The following is a 19,759-nucleotide window of genomic DNA, read 5'->3' as shown; positions in this document are numbered from 1 at the left end:
TAAAGATAAGTTTCTAAAGAAAAATGTATGCTTTTGTGCTAATATGCATACCCATAATACTTGCTCAATGGCTCTGATTTGGAAGTGAACCTCTAGGGATAGCTACTGGGTGGCACTGTGGCATGTATGGCTTGTTACCTAAAATGTTCTATTTTACTCTTACATTTCAAGTATTTTAGTCCTGCATTTTTAAAGCACCATGATATTGATGTTGATGGTGTTACGGAGTAAGCTTCACCCGTTCCTATGCTAATTATTTGCACCTTCATCTGTGTTTTAAATCACAGGCTATCAAATCATCAACCAAGGTACTTTACTTCGAGTTAGTAAAGGGGGAGACCCATTCGTTCATGACCATCAGGAGGCCAAGAGAAGAGAATTTATCAATGACCCGGCATCATGTAAGTTCGTCCATTTGGAAGCATTGCCATGAACTCAGAGTAATGTCATATAATGAAATATGCATTTATAGAGTGCCTCTTAACACAGTACCATCTATTGAGCCCAGGCCTGGGCTGCCAGACCCAGGTCTGCGGAGGAGAACGAAGCGGGTGCAGAATAAGATTTGGGGCAGCAGTAAAATAGGGCCCTATGAATAGTGTAAATAGTAGGTCAGGGTAAAGCTAGAATATGGGTTGGAAGGGTTTGTTTCATCATGGGTGCATGTCATCTACAGGGTCTGAAAGTATGTATAGCTAAAACTGTGTGTTTCCCTAATGCAGTGTCTTATTTGCCTGTCAACCCTGACATTTTGGTCAGGATACAAAGAGACGAAGAGTCGTGTTGCAGACTTCAACATGGTTTAGAGAAAACAGAAACCAATAACAACCATGGCGAAGGTGAGGAGACATTTTTTAAGATGGGTTTGTTTTTGCTCTTATAAACAAAACATAGCCTCCTTTCCTTAACCTTTAAATCTATGTGCACTGGGACTATTAAATAACCTACAACACTTTTATATATCACTGAAATGAGCTTCAGTTTTCTTATCCGTCAGTGTCCCCAAAATTCTGCAATCCCGCAACTCATTCCGTAGTCCTACTGAATGACTACGACGACTTGCTTACTTGTGCATTACACAAGGTGTTGTTCATCTGTTAACAGCAGCAAATAATGTACTATACAGCATAGGTATTGCAACAATTTATAACGCACATGCAATCGTGAAAGTCAATGCAATTCTTACATAATTTTACATTGTACAATACAGCAATATTACAAACTTTCTAAATGAATATGTAGTCCCACAGTTCTCCAGCATGGGGTCTGGCATGGATTCACATGCTCATGAATATTCCCCGTCGTCAGGCTGGGAATCCTCGGTAAAGAAAAAACCAGTATCAGTTTCGTTTCTGATCTGTCTTTCGTAGTAATAACCAATCATTGGTCTCTGCGTCATACTGACCACAGCCAATGACTGCCCTCTACCTAAGCACCGCCTCTGGCAGCCATCTTCAGATTTTTACCGCACGTTCATGTGTTGGGATCCTCGTGCTATTGCTCTCGAGCGTTAGTGCTATTTTTTCACTTTTTTTCTCAAAAACTTCGTTTTTTCGGTCAAAAGAGCCTCAAGCTCCACCGACTCTCCATCCGATCAACGGGGACCCGTGTCGGATTCGTCTGCGCCCCTCAAGGGTGAAGATTTCGTCGAGCTACGCTTTTGGAGGACTCCAGAAGCTTCTCAGGCCCGGACATGGCCCAGGAGAAGGGAAGCTCGACGCCCGGAAAGCTGTTCAGGATCTGCCCTGGATGCCAGCTGCAGAACGTCTTTAAGGAGGACGAACACTCCTTTTGTCTCTACTGCTTACATGAGGACAAGACGCACGTGGAGAAGTCTGTGCGTTTTGCGGCAATATGTCGGAGCGGACCATGAAGGACCGCCATCAACGTCTCGCCAACTGGCTGGAAGGGAAGAGCCCGTCAGGCGAGAAGAAGAGGAAGAAATCCGAGCGGTCTTCTAAGACCTTTGAGGACGCCCCGGCGACCGGGGTCCAACACAAGGCCAAGCACCGCGAGTCCGCTGGCACCGGGAGCGCCGAACGGTCGGGCTCTACGGGCGCCAGGCAGGGCGCACCCTCCCCGGCACCTTCAGCCACGAGCCAACGCTCTGGGTCGGATAAGAGGAAGGGCGAGCACCCGGCGAAGCTCCTGGAGAGGCCCCGGTCGAGCTCGAAGGCCCCATCGGAGGGGGAGCGAGGCAGTGTCCCCCCCCTCAAGGATAAGGCGGTGAGCGCACCTAAGGTGGTGAAGGCCTTAATCCATCCGGCCAAGCCCTCTATCGATACTGTCGCGGCGGCCCTGGCTCAGCCTGTGGAGGCTACACCAGTGGTGGCGACCTCGGGGCTCAGAGTCTCCCTGCCACCTCGGAGGGAGTCCTCCTTTGTGCCCATCGATAGGACCCCCGTGAAATCCCCGGCGGGGAAGAAAAAGGGGGGGCAGGGCGTCGTCGTAGATTCGGCTTCAACGTCGGAGGAAGAGCTGATCGAGGTCTTAAGCCACGGCCTTGGCGTGGAAGAAGACCGGCCCGTTGGGATGGATCCCGACGCAGGTGACGACCACATCGTCGAGGGTGCCGACGGGGCCCCTGATCGCCCGTCGGATTCCCCTCTGCCAGCGCCGCAAGACAACTCGGCGGCCATTTTGTTGGCTATACAGTCCTTATGCTCAGAGATAAGGACGAGACTACCGTTGCCGACGGAGGAACCTCCCGTCGGGGGATCCTGAACCGGGACCTTCTGGTGTTCCCCCGCCCAAGAAAAGAAGGATTCACCCTCCACCTCCTTTTCAGCCGTCGCGCCCCGTCCAGCCCTCCTCCCCGTCCACCCGAGGGGATGATACGGGGACTGACACGGCAGCGACGGGTACGGACGACGAGGTATACGACGAGGATCTACCGTCGTCACCTCCCACCAGGGCTTCTCCGCCCGACGAGATTGGATCGTTCCACTCCATGATCGCCAGGGCATCCGAGCTTTTCCAACTCTGCCCGAGGAGAAGAAAAAGGAAGGATTCCTTTATCAACGGCGCGAGGCCAAGAGGAAGACGGTCCTCGCGGTGCCTCTACTGGACGACATTTGGGATGAGGGCCTCGCCCTCCTCAAGAACCCTTCCACGACGCCAGCTAGAAGAGACCGGTACGAGAAGAAGTACCGGGTCCCGGACGCGGCCCCCCTGTGCGTCCGGGCGCAGCCTACCCCGGACTCCGTCGTCTCCGCGGCGGCCAGGAAGAAAGCGGGGGGGTGCGGCCTCCACATCGACTTCCCCACCGGACGGCGAGGGAAAGAAATTGGACGCTATGGGACGCAGGGTCATCTCGTCTGCAGCGACGACGATTAAAGCGGCCAACGCCTTGGCTATCGTGGCCCGCTACGACAGGGAGCTATGGTACAAACTGGCTCCCCTGCTGGACTTCCTACCGGATGACAAGAGGGCGGATGCCCTGGAGATCCTACAGGAAGGTGAGGTGGCGTCGGACCACGCCATCACTATTGCGACGGACATCGCCGACACTGGGTTTCGCCAGTTGGGCAACGGCGTGTGCCTTAGGCGGCGTGGATGGCTCAAGGCTACGGACTTCCGTCAAGACGTACAGACCAGAGTCCTGGACATGCCGTTCGATGGGAACAACCTGTTTGGGAAAACAGTGGACGATTCCCTTCAGGCCATTAAAGCGGACACTGAGACGGCCCGGGCCCTTGGGGTTCTGCAGCAACGACGGATGCCCTTTCGGAGCAGCGGAGGCAAGGGCGCCTCCAAAGGTTCCGGCGGCGGTTTCTCCACCTACCGTCAAGCGGCCCGCTCGTCGTCTCAGGAGGCCTACAGAGGACGAGGCAAGTCTGGCGGACCCCGCCGTCGTCGCCAAGGAGGTCAAGGCGGCAAAGCCTCGTCGAAACAGGATTGAACCGGCCGTGGGGTCGGGCCCCCACCGAAGCACCCCGGTGGGAGGCCGGCTGGCGAGCTTCGTCAGCGTGTGGGAGTCCATCCCCACCGACCGTTGGGTGCTGGACGCCTTAGCCCGGGGCCACGCGCTCGAGTTTCAAAGAAGGTGCCCGCGCGTCCCCCCCGTGGCCAGGAAAGAGCTTCACGTCCCTCAGCTTCTCCTGGAGGTAAAGGCGATGCTCAGGAAGGGCGCCATCGAACTCGTCCCAAAGAGGCTTCGGGGCTCCGGAGTTTACTCGAGATACTTCCTCGTGAAGAAGAAGACGGGAGGATGGCGCCCCATCCTAGACCTGCGACGTCTGAACAAGTTCATCAAGGCGCAGAAGTTCCGGATGGTCACCCTCCAGCACGTCCTGGGTCAGCTGGAGGAAGGAGACTTCCTGTCATCGTTGGATTTGGAGGATGCCTACTTCCATATTCCCATCCTAAAGGGGCACCGAAAATTCCTCAGGTTTGTGGTCCAAGGGCGTCACTACCAGTTCAAAGCCCTCCCCTTCGGACTACGGTCGGCACCCAGGGTATTCACCAAGTGCCTTGCACCGGTGGCGGCGCAGCTGCGCCGCGAGGGGATCCACGTCTACCCCTACCTGGACGATTGGCTCATCCGAGCCAAGACGAGGGAGCTCGCCGTGGAGCACACGGCAAGGACCGTCCAACTTCTCGCGGACCTGGGATTCTCCGTGAACTACGGCAAGTCCCACCTGGTACCCGCGCAAAACGCACTGTTTTTGGGAGCGAAGCTCGACACAGTGTCCCTTCTGGCCTCCCCGTCGGAGGAAAGGACCAGGTCCATCCTGGGCAAGGTACAGCGGATGTTGGTTTCCGACGCGGCCAAGGTGAGGTCCATCAAGTCCCTCCTCGGAATGATGTCTTCTTGCATCTACCTCATTCCCATATGCAGGCTCTGGATGCGCCCGTTGCAGGAGTTCCTGGACGCGCGCTGGATCCAAACGACAGGCGGCTTCGAGGAGAGGATCACACTCGACGAGAGTTTCCGCCGAGCGGTCCGGTGGTGGGGCACCCGCGCGCATCTGACGGCGGGCATGGACTTCCAGACCCCAGACCACCAGGAGACAGTGATCACGGATGCCTCCCTGGAAGGGTGGGGAGCGCACACCGAAAATCTGCACGCGAGAGGCCTTTGGCTCCCGACGGAGAAGTCCCTCCATATCAACGTCCTGGAGCTCCGTGCAGTGTTCTGGGCCCTCAGGTCCTTCCTTCCGTCCCTCAAGGGCAAGGTGGTGAGGATCTTCACCGACAACACCACCACCATGTTTTACATCAGGAAACAGGGCGGAACCAGGTCCCCAGCACTGTCCAAGGAGGCGCAGGACCTGTGGCATTGGGCCGTCGCCCAAAGGATGTTTCTGGTGCCGTTTCATCTGGCAGGGATAAAAAACACCATCGCCGACTCACTCAGCAGGGAGCTGCGCTCGTGCCACGAGTGGGAACTACGGCAGGATCTAGTGGATCGCCTCTTCCGACGGTGGGGCACACCCCAGATCGACCTGTTCGCGACGCGGTCGAACTCCAAGTGCCGGAGGTTCGCCAGCAGGTTTCCCCAGGCGAGGAGCATGGGCGATGCTTTCTCATTCTCCTGGGAGGGCCTGTTCCTCTACGCGTTCCCTCCTTTGCCACTGCTAATCCGGCTCGTCAACCAGCTCAAGAGGTCACGGTGCAGGATGATCCTCGTCGCACCTGCGTGGCCGAGGCAGATATGGTTCCCGGACCTTCTGGACTTGTCAGCGTCCCCGCCAATCAAGCTGCCGGTGGACGCGGATCTACTCTCCAGGGAAGGAGGCGCCATCCTCCACCACGACCCGAAATCGCTGAACTTGCAGGCCTGGCTCCTGCAGCTCTAGAGTTTGGAGGATACGACATACCGGCCGACTGCAGAGAGGTTCTTGCAAAGGCCAGGGCGTCCTCGACTCTTAAATGCTATGGACACAAATGGAAGAGGTTCTCTGTCTGGTGCCATGCACAGAAGATTAACCCTCTACGGATTACGGCTCCCCAGGTACTGCCGTACCTGCTGACGCTGGCCAAAGCTGGACTGGCACACGCATCCATCAAGATTCATCTTGCTGCGATCTCCCGATACACCAGAACCACGGGCCGGACGTCCTTGTGGTCTCATCGTCTGGTGAAAGAGTTCATGAAGGGACTGTTCAGATCGTTCCCGCCGGTGAAGGCTCCGGCCCCGGCGTGGAAGCTCAACGTGGTGCTGACCAAGCTCATGGGACCTCCGTTCGAGCCTCTGCACTTGGCCCCGTTGAAGTTTCTGTCGTGGAAAACAGCGTTTCTTGTGGCCATCACCTCCGCATGACGGGTGGGAGAGATCCAGGCCCTTTCCTGCAAGGCCCCGTACTTGACTTTTCACGACACGAGGGTGGTGCTCAGGACGCACCCCTCCTTCATGCCCAAGGTACCGTCGGACTTCCATCTCAACGAACCCTTGGTGTTGCCTGTGTTCTTCCCGTCGCCTTTGTCGCCGGCTGAGAGGACTTTGCACTCGCTGGATGTGGCTAGAGCGCTGAAGTTCTACGTGGACCGCACGAAGTGTTTTCGGAAGACGTCACAACTCTTTGTGAACTTTGGACCTGTCAATCAGGGGAAGGCTCTCTCGAAGGCTTCCATTTCCAGATGGCTCTCCGGCTGTATCATGTACTGTCATCGGTTGGCAAACGGACCGCTGCCTGGCCGTCCGAGAGCCCATTCCACCAGAGCGATCGCAGCTAACACGGCGTTCCTTTCTGGTGTGCCCCTGCTGGACATATGCAGGGCTGCTACGTGGAGGTCGACGCACACCTTCACGAAATTCTACTGCGTCGATCGGGATTCCAGGGAGGAGTCCAGGGTCGGCCAAGCAGTGCTGCGCAACCTGTTCGCCTGAGGTGAGCCTGGTGAGGAGGTAAGATGCTTAATGTTGAGTTTGATGTAATGCTTAATGTTGAGCCTTTGCCACCTCCCGTGGTTGTGCATGTGTGTACTGCTATGTATTCTTTATTCATGAGCATGTGAATCCATGCCAGACCCCATGCTGGAGAAGGAACAAGTTACTTACCTGTAACTGTTGTTCTCCAGCATGGGTCTGGCATGGATTCACATGCGAACCCTCCCGCCTACCCCTCTGCGGCTCTTCACTTGGTCATACTGCCACTTCACGTGCTTCCAAATCTGAAGATGGCTGCCAGAGGCGGTGCTTAGGTAGAGGGCAGTCATTGGCTGTGGTCAGTATGACGCAGAAACCAGTGATTGGTTATTACTACGAAAGACAGATCAGAAACGAAACTGATACTGTTTTTTTCTTTACCGAGGATTCCCAGCCTGACGACGGGGAATATTCATGAGCATGTGAATCCATGCCAGACCCATGCTGGAGAACAACAGTTACAGGTAAGTAACTTGTTCCATGCAGGCGAGCAGGCTGAACAAAAATGAGTGGTTGGTCATATTATGATGATAAAAGTGTGGCATTAAATAACTCCACTATCCTTTGCTACATCAATATTTCTGTCGGGTGGCCATGTCCCTTCTCCGAATCCTTCAAGTCCCCTGGATAAACTTTGCTTAAAGGTGATGTGCTCCCTGTACTTCCTTATCCTGAGAACCTCGGCTGGGGCATAACACATTTTCCCCATAACATCTTTTAATGGGGCATATATCACTGCCATCGGCCTGTGATTGAGTTTAAAGACAACATTCCCCAGCCTCCATTTCAGATGCAAGTTCCTCATGTCATGACTCATAATAGTGTCCAGGTACTGCTCAGACGCCTTTACAGATTAAAAGGAATAGTAGAAATCCCTCGTATGTCTACTGCAAGACAAGGCCTCATGTAGCCATTATGATCAGTGCATGTTTTCCAAATGCAGATCGCATTGCTGCTTGCATCTACTCACTGGGCCACCATGAAAAGGAGGAACTGTACTTAATGGAGCAGAAAGATGTCCTGGGAAGATGCAGTAATGCTTGTCTATCAGGTAAGTGAAATGTTTGCGAGTGGCGAGTTCACAGATGAATATAAAAATAGTGTTCTTTATTTCTGGAACCAAGGCGTAGCAAGTTAAGGACTTGCCCCTTTAGATCTTAGAACACAGCTGAGCTCTTCATCTTTGGGAGGTCATTAAACTGAGTACTTTTATATGTGTAATAGCAACACCTAATATTGCAGTGTTTTGCATTGGGTAATCCGGCATAAAGTGCTATATACAAATGTGTTATCATTAGAGTATTATTGTACTCCCACGTCCAATCCCCAGCCCAGACCTCCATAATTGGGGATGTCCCCTCGTGTGGATGAGACCAGAGCCTTTTTTTATCAGGAAAACCCTCATATATTGAATGCAGGGTTGGTGCACATGCATAGAGCAAACACCTGCCCTTCAGAGCCCAAAGGCTGTGCCTTCCATTCAGTTTAACCGTGCTCAGCAGAACCGGATGCCTATCAGCCGGTGAGTTCTTTTTCCCTAGGCAAGCACTCTGTTTTGATTTTTTTCTTTTAATTCTACTCCCTCTGTACGCCTGCTGATCTGGGCTGAAGGCTTATGTCACGGCAGTCTGGATTCTCACAGTGCATGTGTTAGGCAGAAACCTGTGCAGTTCCCTTAGGGACCACTGCAAAAGATTTAAGACTACAAGTGTTGGCAGTAAACCCACTTGGTAGCAGTCTGTACCACCCAGATTTACCTGGTAGCTGTGGCTGAGCAGTCAGACTTCCCTCAAGAAGAGTTAGGCAGTATGCAAAGTATACACAATAGGCACTCAGATACACTAATACAAGCAAACACTGACCAGAGCTTGGGTATCAAAGTATATAATTATTTATTTAAAAACACACAGTTGAAATACTCCAGCACTCTTATTGTAAAATATTCTAAACACAGTTACTATTGTAAGATATACACCCCTTTTTCCTTATCAGATAAGTCACAGTAAACACCACTTATTTTCATACAGAGGTGAGCGCTTAACTAGATTGCACTCCGATAAGTTTATGAGAAAGGGAGGGAAAAAGACAGAATATGAAAAGGTACACCCCTCTAAGATTCAGGAACACTGTTAGCAAGGCAGAGAGCAAAAAGTCACTGGTGAGCCAAAGTCCAAAGGCTGGGCCCACTCTTAGAGAGAGCAGAGCACAAATGCGCCCAAGATCACACAGTTTCACTATGCTTAGAAAGTCTTGTAGGGGGTTCAAAAAGGGTTTAGAGAGGCTTTGAGAAAGTTTAGCCAGGGTGTCCCAGACTAACCCAGGTTCGAAAGCAGGGGGCTAAATCTACCCCGTACAGTCGGTAGCAAGGGAAGCCAGGCGGGACACGTTACCTTAAGTGAGAAGGATCCTCCAGCGGTGGCAGTTGTTCCTGGTAGTGGGTGCAAGTCGCGTCGTCGTCCAGGGGAAAAGAAGATCTCGACTTGGCGGAAAGATGAAGGTTGTTGCACTACCAGGGAAGAAGCCAGCCGCGGAGTCTTCCGGTTAAAGGTAGTACCTTTGTTTCGCGGTCGTGGTAAAACGTGGTATCCCGGTTGCCGGGGTGCTTGGCACGGGCAAGGCGGCCACGAGGTACGTCAGGAAAGCGAAAAGACGGTGAAACTGGTTATCCCCACCAGTCAAAGGAAGAAGACTCTCCGGCGGGAGATCTCCTCTGTCGTTGGGAAAAGTGGTGAGGCAGTCCAGCAAGGCTCCACCGGCGGTGGTGTCGTGGCAGGTCGGCTCAGCTTCTCCCTCGTCGGATTCTTAGGTCCTGTGGCGACTTCTGAAGTTCCAGTCCCCAAAGCCCTGCTTTTATGCAGCAAACCCCCATTCACTCAGCCTAGCTGTCACTCAAACATGCTAAGTGGTGAGCTGGCCGGCTCACCACTTGGGACAATCAGGATGGAGTGCGACTTGAGTTGCCTAGGCAACTCAGTCCAGGGTGCCTAAATTCCCCTCCACCCCTCCTAAGTACCCCAGACAGAGTGGCACCACTTTGGGGGGCTTCTGTGGAGAAGCCCGCCAAAAAGTGGAACAAAGGGCTCGACTTGGGTTGGAGTTACAGAAGAGAACACAAACGCCATTTTAGAATCAAGTTTTGGCAAAAAATACCAACCGGAGAATTAATATTAAGTAAATAAACCGGCAGTATGTTCGAGGCTACCGTAAATAATTAAATAAAGATACTAGCCTAAACCAATGGGGAATCCCATAGGAAAATATTCGCGGTTGAATATAAAAAGTAGTATCCACTGCCACCAGCCAAAACTCGATCAGGGGGGACGGAGACGTGCCCCCTCGACTAACAGACCCTGGGGCAATCGAATTGCCCCAGCCAGTACATCCACAATATGATGGTTTGTACTGGTTCTGTTCATAATTTAAGACTAGTAAAGTCAATGGTGACTTTACATGCCCTGGGAGACAGTAGTCAGTCCCAGGGTATGGAGTCTATACTGGGGGGTCACTATGACACCCCTGTGTCACTGCACTGAGGGTGCTGTGTAACACACATCACAAAAACACATGAAGCCCTATGGAGTAAAAGACCCCATAGCCCATTAAACACATCTAGATTCAAAGAAACACACTCAAATCATGTCCAAGAGTGAGGGTAAAAGAGTCTCACTCTTGGCAGGAGAAAAAAATAAACCCCAAAAATCCAGCAAAGCTGCTGGGGGACTCACTAGGTTAGGAAATTCAGCCTAAAAAGAGAATTCTCCCTAACAGCATGTCATGCGACTGCAGCATTTCTGAATTGGATCTCGACATCCCGTGTCTCTAGTGCGTAGGCCCAGAGCACACATGGGATCTGTGCACATTTTGTGACGCTCTTTTAGTCAGGGCGCTTTGAGGAAGTGATTTGTGCGCTAGGAAGCCCTTTTCACGAAGTTGTATAGTTTTGCACAAAACAAGTTGAAGAAAAGGATTCAGGTGAATACTCCCATTTTCTCCACAGCATTGAAGGATGGAGACACCTTCCGCATGAACCTATTGCGGCTAGCCTCCAGTACCAGCCTCTCTGGGGTCCCTCCCCACCTCCCTTGGGGCTATTACTGGCTTTGACAATCGACCTGCAGCAGGCCTCCGGCCAAATTTAAAGCTAAGTTTGCCACTAGTGCACCGAGGCTAAAAAGCAGCAAATACCAGGGATGTTGCTCCAGAGGGCCCGCAGCATGGTACCAGTGTAAGCTCTGAGGTCACCATTCACCATTCACCTGAAATAAAAAACTGAATCCAAAAAGGCCAGATTTTTTTCTCCCCATTTGACCACATGTATATGCAGGGGGAGACCCCACGCAGCCCTCCCTTGTACCCCTCCACATTTTGTATTATCTTTACCCCCATATATATATATATATATATATATATATATATATATATATATATATATATATATATATATATATATATATATATATATATATATATATATATATATATATATATATATATATATATATGCAGTCAAATTGGGCATCCCATATTCGGTCTTTTCGGATTCTGTCTTTTTGCCCTTGATCTTTTTGAGTAATACAATTTCTTCCATGCCTCCTGATCTCCCTCACCTAATGCAAGTGGGGAGGGAGGCTCTTTCGGTGGAGATTCACAACCTCCTCACCACATACTGCTCACATTGACCCCTCTTGAGATAGGCCTGGCTGCTCATCCACACTACCAACCTGCGTAGTTGTATACCAAAGGTTGCTTCCTATTGCCAGGACATCAAGGTTGCTGTAGTGCACCCAAAGGGTACTGCACACAATCTTGCCTAACACCTGCCGACCCTTTGCAACATCGTGAAGTGACCACTGCTATCCTTACCCCATTTTCTATGCGACAGAGGAGCTCCGAAGAAGACTGCTTCTCTTTGGCTGGTGGGAACAACCAGTCCCAAGACGAACTTTGAATTGAGCCATCTCCCGAGGTCCTAGGAGTTTCCAGAGCTGCAGAACCCCAATACCAGGAGACCTTCTGCCCATTTCGAGTGCATCATCGTGGAACGGCTGAATCCGTCCAAATCTTTGCTGAACCCGTCCAAATCTTTGCTGAACCCGTAAGGACACTCCAGATATCCGATCCAACTCGCCCATCCCCGTCATCAGAGTGTGGGTGTAAGGATGCAAAGAAGATTGACCAGGTGATCCATGTCCTTTGTTGGCGCTGCAGAAAAGGCGCCATAAACACAGAGTGAACCAAGAAGTTGCTGAAAGTCATGCCACATGTCTTCCCTCGAGACTGCTGCTGAGAGATCCCGTCCATTGTCCTGCCTTCAGTCATCAGACCAAGGAATCGGGAGGTCGGGTCCAGAGCTGCAACATCGTGTCGCAGCCAGCACAAAAATGTTCTTCTAACCTAAGGTACTGTGGGGAAAAAGGTGTTGCTTACCTGATTCCAAGAAGTCGCTCCAAAGCGTTGATGTGCACCTAGAGGTACCCAGGGTCACCCCCTCTTACCTCTGTCTGAAGCTGCTCTGTATGTCCCTTCATCTGCTCCTTTTACAGGTCTCCCTTGTTAGTTGTTAACTTTTTGCTTCTATAACACTAGAGACTGGACTAAACCCTCTGGAACTCTTCGTATTCTGCTGCTTGTCAAGACTTTGAGCCCTCTCTGAACGCCCTTTAGCTAGGGTTACGTTTTTGGACTTAAAAGACTTGCTGTGCAAAGAAACCTTCTCTAGAACCAGGCTAATGTTAAACTAACCATTTTTTTCCTTAAAGTGACTTTTACTCTGTGTTTGCAGAGTAAATGTATTACTGTATGAACTATTAGAAACTGCAGGTGCGCGTAATAACCGATAATACAATAACATTTTCATTTCCCTTTCTAACGCTGCTACAAATGTAACCGCGAACAAACACAAAAGTGAAAGTGTCCTTTGAAGTGTACTCCAAAGTGTTCTTGTGTAAACGTCTAAAGTAATTCGAGTGATTCTGGTGTGTATATATAATATATATATATATATATATATATATATATATATATATATATATATATATATATATATATATATATACATTTTTCTGATGCATGTTAATCTGCTTAGAATCACATGCTGTGCATATAATCCGACATTCAGTGGTAGTATTGCATCTTGTCTTGCGAGGATCGAAAGGGGACGTTGACATGGGCGTGCCTTTAACAATATCCCTAACGTGACGTGTAGTGTACCCAAAATCCCTCACGCGTCGAGGTCCCTCAGATAGTTTTTTTCTGCCCAGCTATCTGGTTGCCTTAATGCAGAGCTCTTTATAAAACATTGCGTTATGTTATATTCCTCGACCTTCGATTGTTTGTTCTTATTGTCACTCCACTCAACGGTTGATTCCTGTGCCACCGCTGAAGACTGCTGACTATGGCACTCTGACGGCTGTTGATCCGGTCGGCACTGCCGACTACGTGGCCGGGCCTTCTGGCAGGCCAGTACAGTAGGGAGAGTGGGGTCTGGGTGGTCATATTCCTTTCAAGAATGCCCCCCCCCCCCCTCTTTGTTCCCTTGGGTTTGTAGTTGCTATCACAATCCTGCGCTATGGAGAGGACTCCATTTCGATTTTGTCCTTCCTGTAAGGCAACATTTCTGTGGAAAGACAAGCACCGTCGGTGCAATAGGTGTCTTCCCCTCGATCACAACGAGGCGGCCTGTAAGCTCCTACGTCCCAAAACTGTTAAGGAGCGCTGTTTGAAGCGGTGGGCGGCCTCCGGTATGTTGCAGGCCGAGACTAATTCCCCTGCCACCGAGTGTGACGAAGAGGTTAAAGATGACCAAGGCTCCATTTTGGAGGCCATTGACCATACGGTGGAGCCTCCTCGCTCCGCAGCGTTCATCCCCGGCCCCGATAGGCACAACAAGAGTCCTGCTATGGGGACTGTACATCCCGGCGACAGGGACGCACCCGATTCCCATACAAAGCACACAACCCACGGTTCTGCTTCGGTGGTCCAGTCAAAGCGCTCCAAAGCGCCAACGGGCATGTCGGATAGTTCGGCGGTGCCCGCTGATCTTTATGATTGGCAGCTCTCCCCGCAACCGCGACAGCGGCATGCGTCCGGGCAGTCCAAGAGTACGGGCGTTAGCAACAAAACCCACGCAGCCGTCGAGACGCCTCCGAAGAAAGCGCTGACAACGCCCAAGGCCCCAGGTGCGCCAAAATCTGCCGCACAGCCACCGGCTCAACCTAAACACCTCCCTGTAACCCCGAGCATCAGCGATAGTATCGCGAAGATCGTTCCGGCGGTGAAACACAAAGAACAGCCGAAATATACGCCAAAACAGAAGGAACGGCCTAAAGACGCGTCCAAAGACACGTTGCAACGCCCAGAGCCTCGAAAGGATTGCTCTGAGAGCCATTTGTCTTTATCTAAGACTTTAGAGGAAAATTCTTGACGTTCTATAGAGGAGGATCGTCAGGAAGACCCCTTTCCTCCCCTGGTTCATCGTCATGGACCAGAGAGAAGTTTGAGGGGTGCATGAACAGACTGGAGAAGTTTGTTGAATTCTTAGAAAGGTTTGATCCTAAAAGGCTTTGTGCGGTGTTCCCTTATACGCCTATTTCCAAGTTTCCCTTTGATGCTCCTCATGAAGAGAATGTTTATGACCTTACTGCTGATGAGGTTCCCATGGACCCATGTGTACAGGATGATGATCCTTTTGGGGACCCTACTGATGATCCTGCTGATCCCATAGAGGATTGGGAAGACAACCATCCAATTGATAATCAACCTTGGGTGTCCACTACCCCTACCCCGGTCCCTGATGCCTTATGTACAGACTCCCCTCGTCAGGCCTCACCTGTGGATGATCAGATGGCATTTAACTCTATCTTAAAGAATGCAGCAGAATATTTCCAAATCATCACACAGGAGGCTGTGTCGGATTTGGATTTTGTTGAAGATATACTTAAGGAAAAGCCTCCTGCCAGTCAGGCCATCCCATTACTGAACTCTATTAAGAGACGTCTGGCTCCTTCATTGTTAACACCAGCTCAGACCAGGGCTGTTAATCCCAGAGTAGAGAAGTTGTTTCGCCCTTCTCCTACCGACCCCCTCTACATTAGGTGGCATGCGACTCCGGATTCCCTGATAGTTACGACAACGAGAAAGAGGGGGGATGCCCCCCTGTCTACAGGTGAGGCACCGCCTGATAAAGAATGCAAAAAGTTGTACGCACTGGGGAAGAGGGTTACGACTGCTGCATCATTCTCCACCCACATAGCCAACAACACCAAACGGTTGGCTAGCTATTCGGATGTGCAATGGAACCGGCTCCAAGAGGGCCTTCAAGAGGTCCCCGAACCGGTGTTGGCTTGCCTGCTTGCGATTGTATCTGGAGGCAAGCAGGTGAACCACAACATTCTTAGAAATACTTTGGATGCTGCTGAAACAGCGGGCAGGACTTTATCCCAGGGTACCCTACTAAAACGGCACGCCTAGTTGAGGAACTCCGGGTTTAAGCCTGAAACCCAGGCATCCTTAATAAACAAGTCGGTTGAGGAGACCAACTTGTTCGGCAAAGCCGTGGATGAGGCACTTGAGACAGCATAAAAGGATCATGAGACTCTCAAGTTCTTGAACCAGATTACCCAAAGGCCTACCCAACAGAGATGGGGCGGCTCTTGTCGTTCCCTTCATGGGCAATCTTGCTCCCCTCACAACCAGTATGGTTCAGGAAACAACTGGTCCTCAGGATAGGCATCTAACGCCACCACCACATATCCACCTAGAGGACAATGCCGTGGGAAGGGTAGGGGCCGGAATCCCATCCTCAGAGGTTCCCCGGCCTCAGGTCAGAAATTACCCTCAAATCCGGGTCCCCTCCCATGCCTCGCTGGTCGGGGGAAGTCTAACATCATTCCTTCATGCATGGGAGGGGATTACAACAGACCAGTGGGTGCTCAAGACCGTCGCCCACGGGTACTGCATCAAGTTCTGCCGACCACCTCGATTCAGACTGCCAAAATCAAGCCGCCTGACGCCGGAACATCTACGCATCCTGCTGCAAGAGGTTCAGATCCTGCAGGAAAAGGGCACCAAAGAAGTCGTCCCTTTTCTACAGGTAAACAAGGGTATTTATTCAGTATACTTCCTTGTACCCTAAATGGATCTCACCATGCACCCTGTGCTAGATTCGCGCCCAGCTAACACATTTGTCAAACCTCAAAAATTTCATATGGTCACGTTGCAGGAGGTAATTCCACTGCTGATGCAGGGGAATTACATGGCAACATTGAATATGAAAGATGCATTCAATGTTGCTGGCGCACAGAAAATACCTAAGGTTCATGATAGAGAACAAGCACCATCAGTTCAAAGTACTCCCCTTCTGCATTGCCTCAGCACCAAGGGTGTTTACAAAGGTACTGGCAGTGGCAGCAGCGCACCTGCATAGAGAATCCATCCCTGTTTACCCTTACCTCGCCGACTGGCTCATAACAGGGGATTCCTACGGAGCATGTCTGTCGAACACTCAAAAGACGATAGACCTCTTATTCAGCCTGGGATTCTCCATCAACAAGAAGAAATCCAGCCTAGACCCCAGTCAAGCAGTTTCTGGGGGCTCTAATTAGGACAGAAGACGGCCTCGTTTTCCCCTCCAACGAGAGGGTGCAAAACATGCTGTTTCAGATCCCTCAGTATGTAGCCGGTGGAGAGGTGACAGTACGCAAAGCCATGCGACTGTTAGGAATGATGGCATCCTGCATTTACTTAGTTCCTCACGCGCATCTGCGCATGTGTCCCATGCAAGAGTGGCTCACCAGCCAGTGGTGTCAGGTCAGTGGACAATGGGACGATCTAGTTAGTGGTTGTCTCGCCAGCCCTCGTTCTCTCTCTGCAGTGGTGGTTGAGGAAGAACCTCTTGAAGGGAAAGGCCTTCAACACGCCCGCACTAGAAGCCACTCTTACGACGGACGCATCTCTCACAGGGTGGGGGGGCTCACCTGCTTCAGCAGATGGCACATGGCATGTGGTCCCCAGAAGTAGCATCCAACCACATACATCTCTTGGAGCTGTTAGCCGTATTCAAAGCACTGAAAGCCTTTCAGACACAGCTGCCGGGGAAGACGATCCTGATCCAAGGGGGCACACACTCTCCAGGGCTATCCAAGCTGTCCCAGAACATTTGGAAATGGGCTGTCAAACACATGATGTTCCTGTTGTCCCAACACGTTCCAGGGGAACTGAATCTTCTGGCAGACGTGCTTAGCAGAGACTTCCCACTGCCCGTAGAGTACGAATGGCGACTACATGAAGACATTGTCTCCAACGTTTTTGCACAATCGGGCTTCCCAGAGATCGACTTGTTCGCAATTCTAGAGCATGCTTATTGGTACGAATACGCCTCCAGGTACCCCCAGAACCGATCCACGGGGAACGGTCTCTGGATAGCATGGTCAGGGACATTTTTTACGCTTTCCCCCCCCGACTCCCCTACTCAACAAGATCGTGCACAAGATTCACCAGGAACCAGTCACCATGATATTGGTGGCCCCCATGTGGGCCCGTCAACCCTGGTTCTCTCATCTGATAGAGATGCCCCTATCTCCTCCAATGAAACTGCTTTGCCATTACAACATGCTATCTCAGGACAAGGGGGAAACACCTCACCCATGCCTGCAAACTCTGAACTTAGCGGCCTGGCTCCTAAGGTCATAGGGTTTGGGCACCTCCAACTTCCTCAAAGATGCATGGACATAATTAGGGAGGCGGCGAGGAAACCTAATACCCGATATTGCTACTTCAGTAAACGGAAGCGTTTTGTTATCTAGTGCAATTCCAAGGGCGTCAATACCATTGACTGCTCTCCTACCCACATTGTATTTTACCTGACTCACTTACTAGACCCAGGCCTGGTTTTTAATTCCTTGAAGGTTCACTTAGCTGCTCTCTCAGCCTACACTACGTCACAACAGAAGGTGTTGTGGTGGAAAATACCAGTTATTAAGGCTTTCATGGAAGGGGTTAAAAGGATTCATCCCCCTATCTCTAACCCGGCTCCCGGATGGGACCTAAATGTGGTATTGACTAGACTTATGGGGTCTTGCTTCGAGCCTATGCATAAGGCAAGTCTCAAGTATCTTACCTATAACACAGCCTTCCTAGTGGCTATCACTTCTATAAGAAGAGTTAGTGAACTACAGGCCCTTTCAGTTCTAGACCCTTTAGTTACAGTCCACCATACATAGTGCAGAATATGGAGAGGCAGAAATAGATATCCCTTTCCCTGCCCCCTCTTTGCCATACAAATGTATGAAAAAGTGAAGCAGAAGAAAACCAGTGCATACAATGTTTATGCATGTGTTTTAAGCATGGCTTTTCCTCTACTCCATGAGGACAATTACCATGTGTCTGTTTTACCGCACTGCCAAATTCTGAATTTCATACCTGAAACTCTCCAATTCCACCTGTTTTTGTCTGGAGGAAATTTTCTCCATCCAATAGCATCACTGGATGCATTATGCAGGAATCCTGCATGCAGTAATAAGGCATTTCCTCATGGAGTATTATTACAGGACTCCAAAATGGGGAATAGCGGATGGGTCTACATTACTCAATCATGCAGGTTGTTCCAGTTACCACAGGTGTTAACAGCATTTGAGTTTGGCAGTATTTTGTGGGAAAAGAATTAGAGGTTACACTACTCATTGCTTTACCTCAGTAGGTGGATGGTATACAATGGAAAATGTAAATAGAGTACTAAAATGAAATGTTTGATTATCCATATGATGGTTTTTATTTTTTAACAGGTGACTTACCTGCAAATTCTGATTTCTTAATTGGGCTAAAAAAAGACAAAGGCCTGTGTGTGTCCAACTCACAAATTACAGAAGGAACAAAAAGGAGTGGCGGTGTAAACCCAGGTGAGCAACAAAAGGTACAGTGTATGCGTTTGAATGATTCAGAATTCCAGGTTCTTTGGACAACTAAAGGTTTAGAGCAGTGTTGTATGGAATTTATAAAAAAAGTGTTACTGCCCAAAGTAAACCTCTCCATCCACTTGCCAGGTATTAACAATGTGGAAGAGTCAATTTTCAAAACAACAATGGAGCATACTTATATATACATGTTGAATTATTTAGATACATATGTTTATTTCTTTTGTTTCAGTCATGGTAGCATATTAGAAAATGTCCTTCTGCACTTAGTAACCCACTGTTGGAGAGCAAGTGATATGCCACAAATTGATAGGGATTAGGTTATTCTGGGATTTCCGCCAGCAGGTGTGCAACTTCTCTGTCCGACTACCTTCTGAGATTTCCGGGTTTAATTCCAGCTTCTGCATTTATCAATACTCCTGCACTTTTGCAGAGTGCAGGAGAGTTTGGCAAAGCTGGGCGGCTCATTTTCTAATTCCCTCTAAATTGCACATAGGAGACCGCCTATGTTTGCGCTTAGGTGCAAACAGGTCCCTTCCATGCAATTTTGGTGATCTACATTGCGAAGTGGAAAACGTAGGTGTAATCTCATGTGCACCTTTATTTTTTCACTTCGAAGTGTGAATAGAGTAAATACTGACCACCATTACCACATGGCGGGAAGCGTTTGGATTGGATTCATGTGGAATCCGCCTGCTTTTTGCTGGTGTAAAGCACCACTGGAATCCACAGAATTTACGACATCATTCACATGTCATGCTGGGTTATATCATGTCGAATTTGTGTGGCGCAGAGTATGGGGAGACATAAATAGATATCCCTTTCTCTGCCCCCTCTTTGCCATACAAATGAATGAAAAAGTGAAGTAGAAGGAAATCATTGCTTAAAATGTTAATGCATGGATTTTCCTCTACTCCACAAGGAAAATGAGCGTGTGTTTGTTTTACCACACTGACAAATACTGAATTTAATACCTGGA

General features: G+C 50.1%; 1 protein-coding gene across 1 annotated transcript in view; it reads left to right on the top strand.

Annotated features, from left to right (window-relative positions):
* LOC138467530 (zinc finger protein 182-like) overlaps positions 1-19,759 on the top strand; it is a 332,475-nt gene that overhangs the window by 82,392 nt on the left and 230,324 nt on the right. The window contains exons 3-6 of the mRNA XM_069607635.1: positions 288-401; positions 723-839; positions 7,815-7,922; positions 18,652-18,765. Coding sequence (XP_069463736.1) covers positions 288-401; positions 723-839; positions 7,815-7,922; positions 18,652-18,765 — 453 coding nt within the window. The remainder of the gene's footprint in view (positions 1-287; positions 402-722; positions 840-7,814; positions 7,923-18,651; positions 18,766-19,759) is intronic.

Source organism: Ambystoma mexicanum, chromosome 4q (genome assembly GCF_040938575.1).
Source record: "Ambystoma mexicanum isolate Mex_15411 chromosome 4q, UKY_AmexF1_1, whole genome shotgun sequence".
Taxonomy (NCBI): domain Eukaryota; kingdom Metazoa; phylum Chordata; class Amphibia; order Caudata; family Ambystomatidae; genus Ambystoma; species Ambystoma mexicanum.
This window is presented reverse-complemented; position numbering and strand designations above follow the sequence as displayed.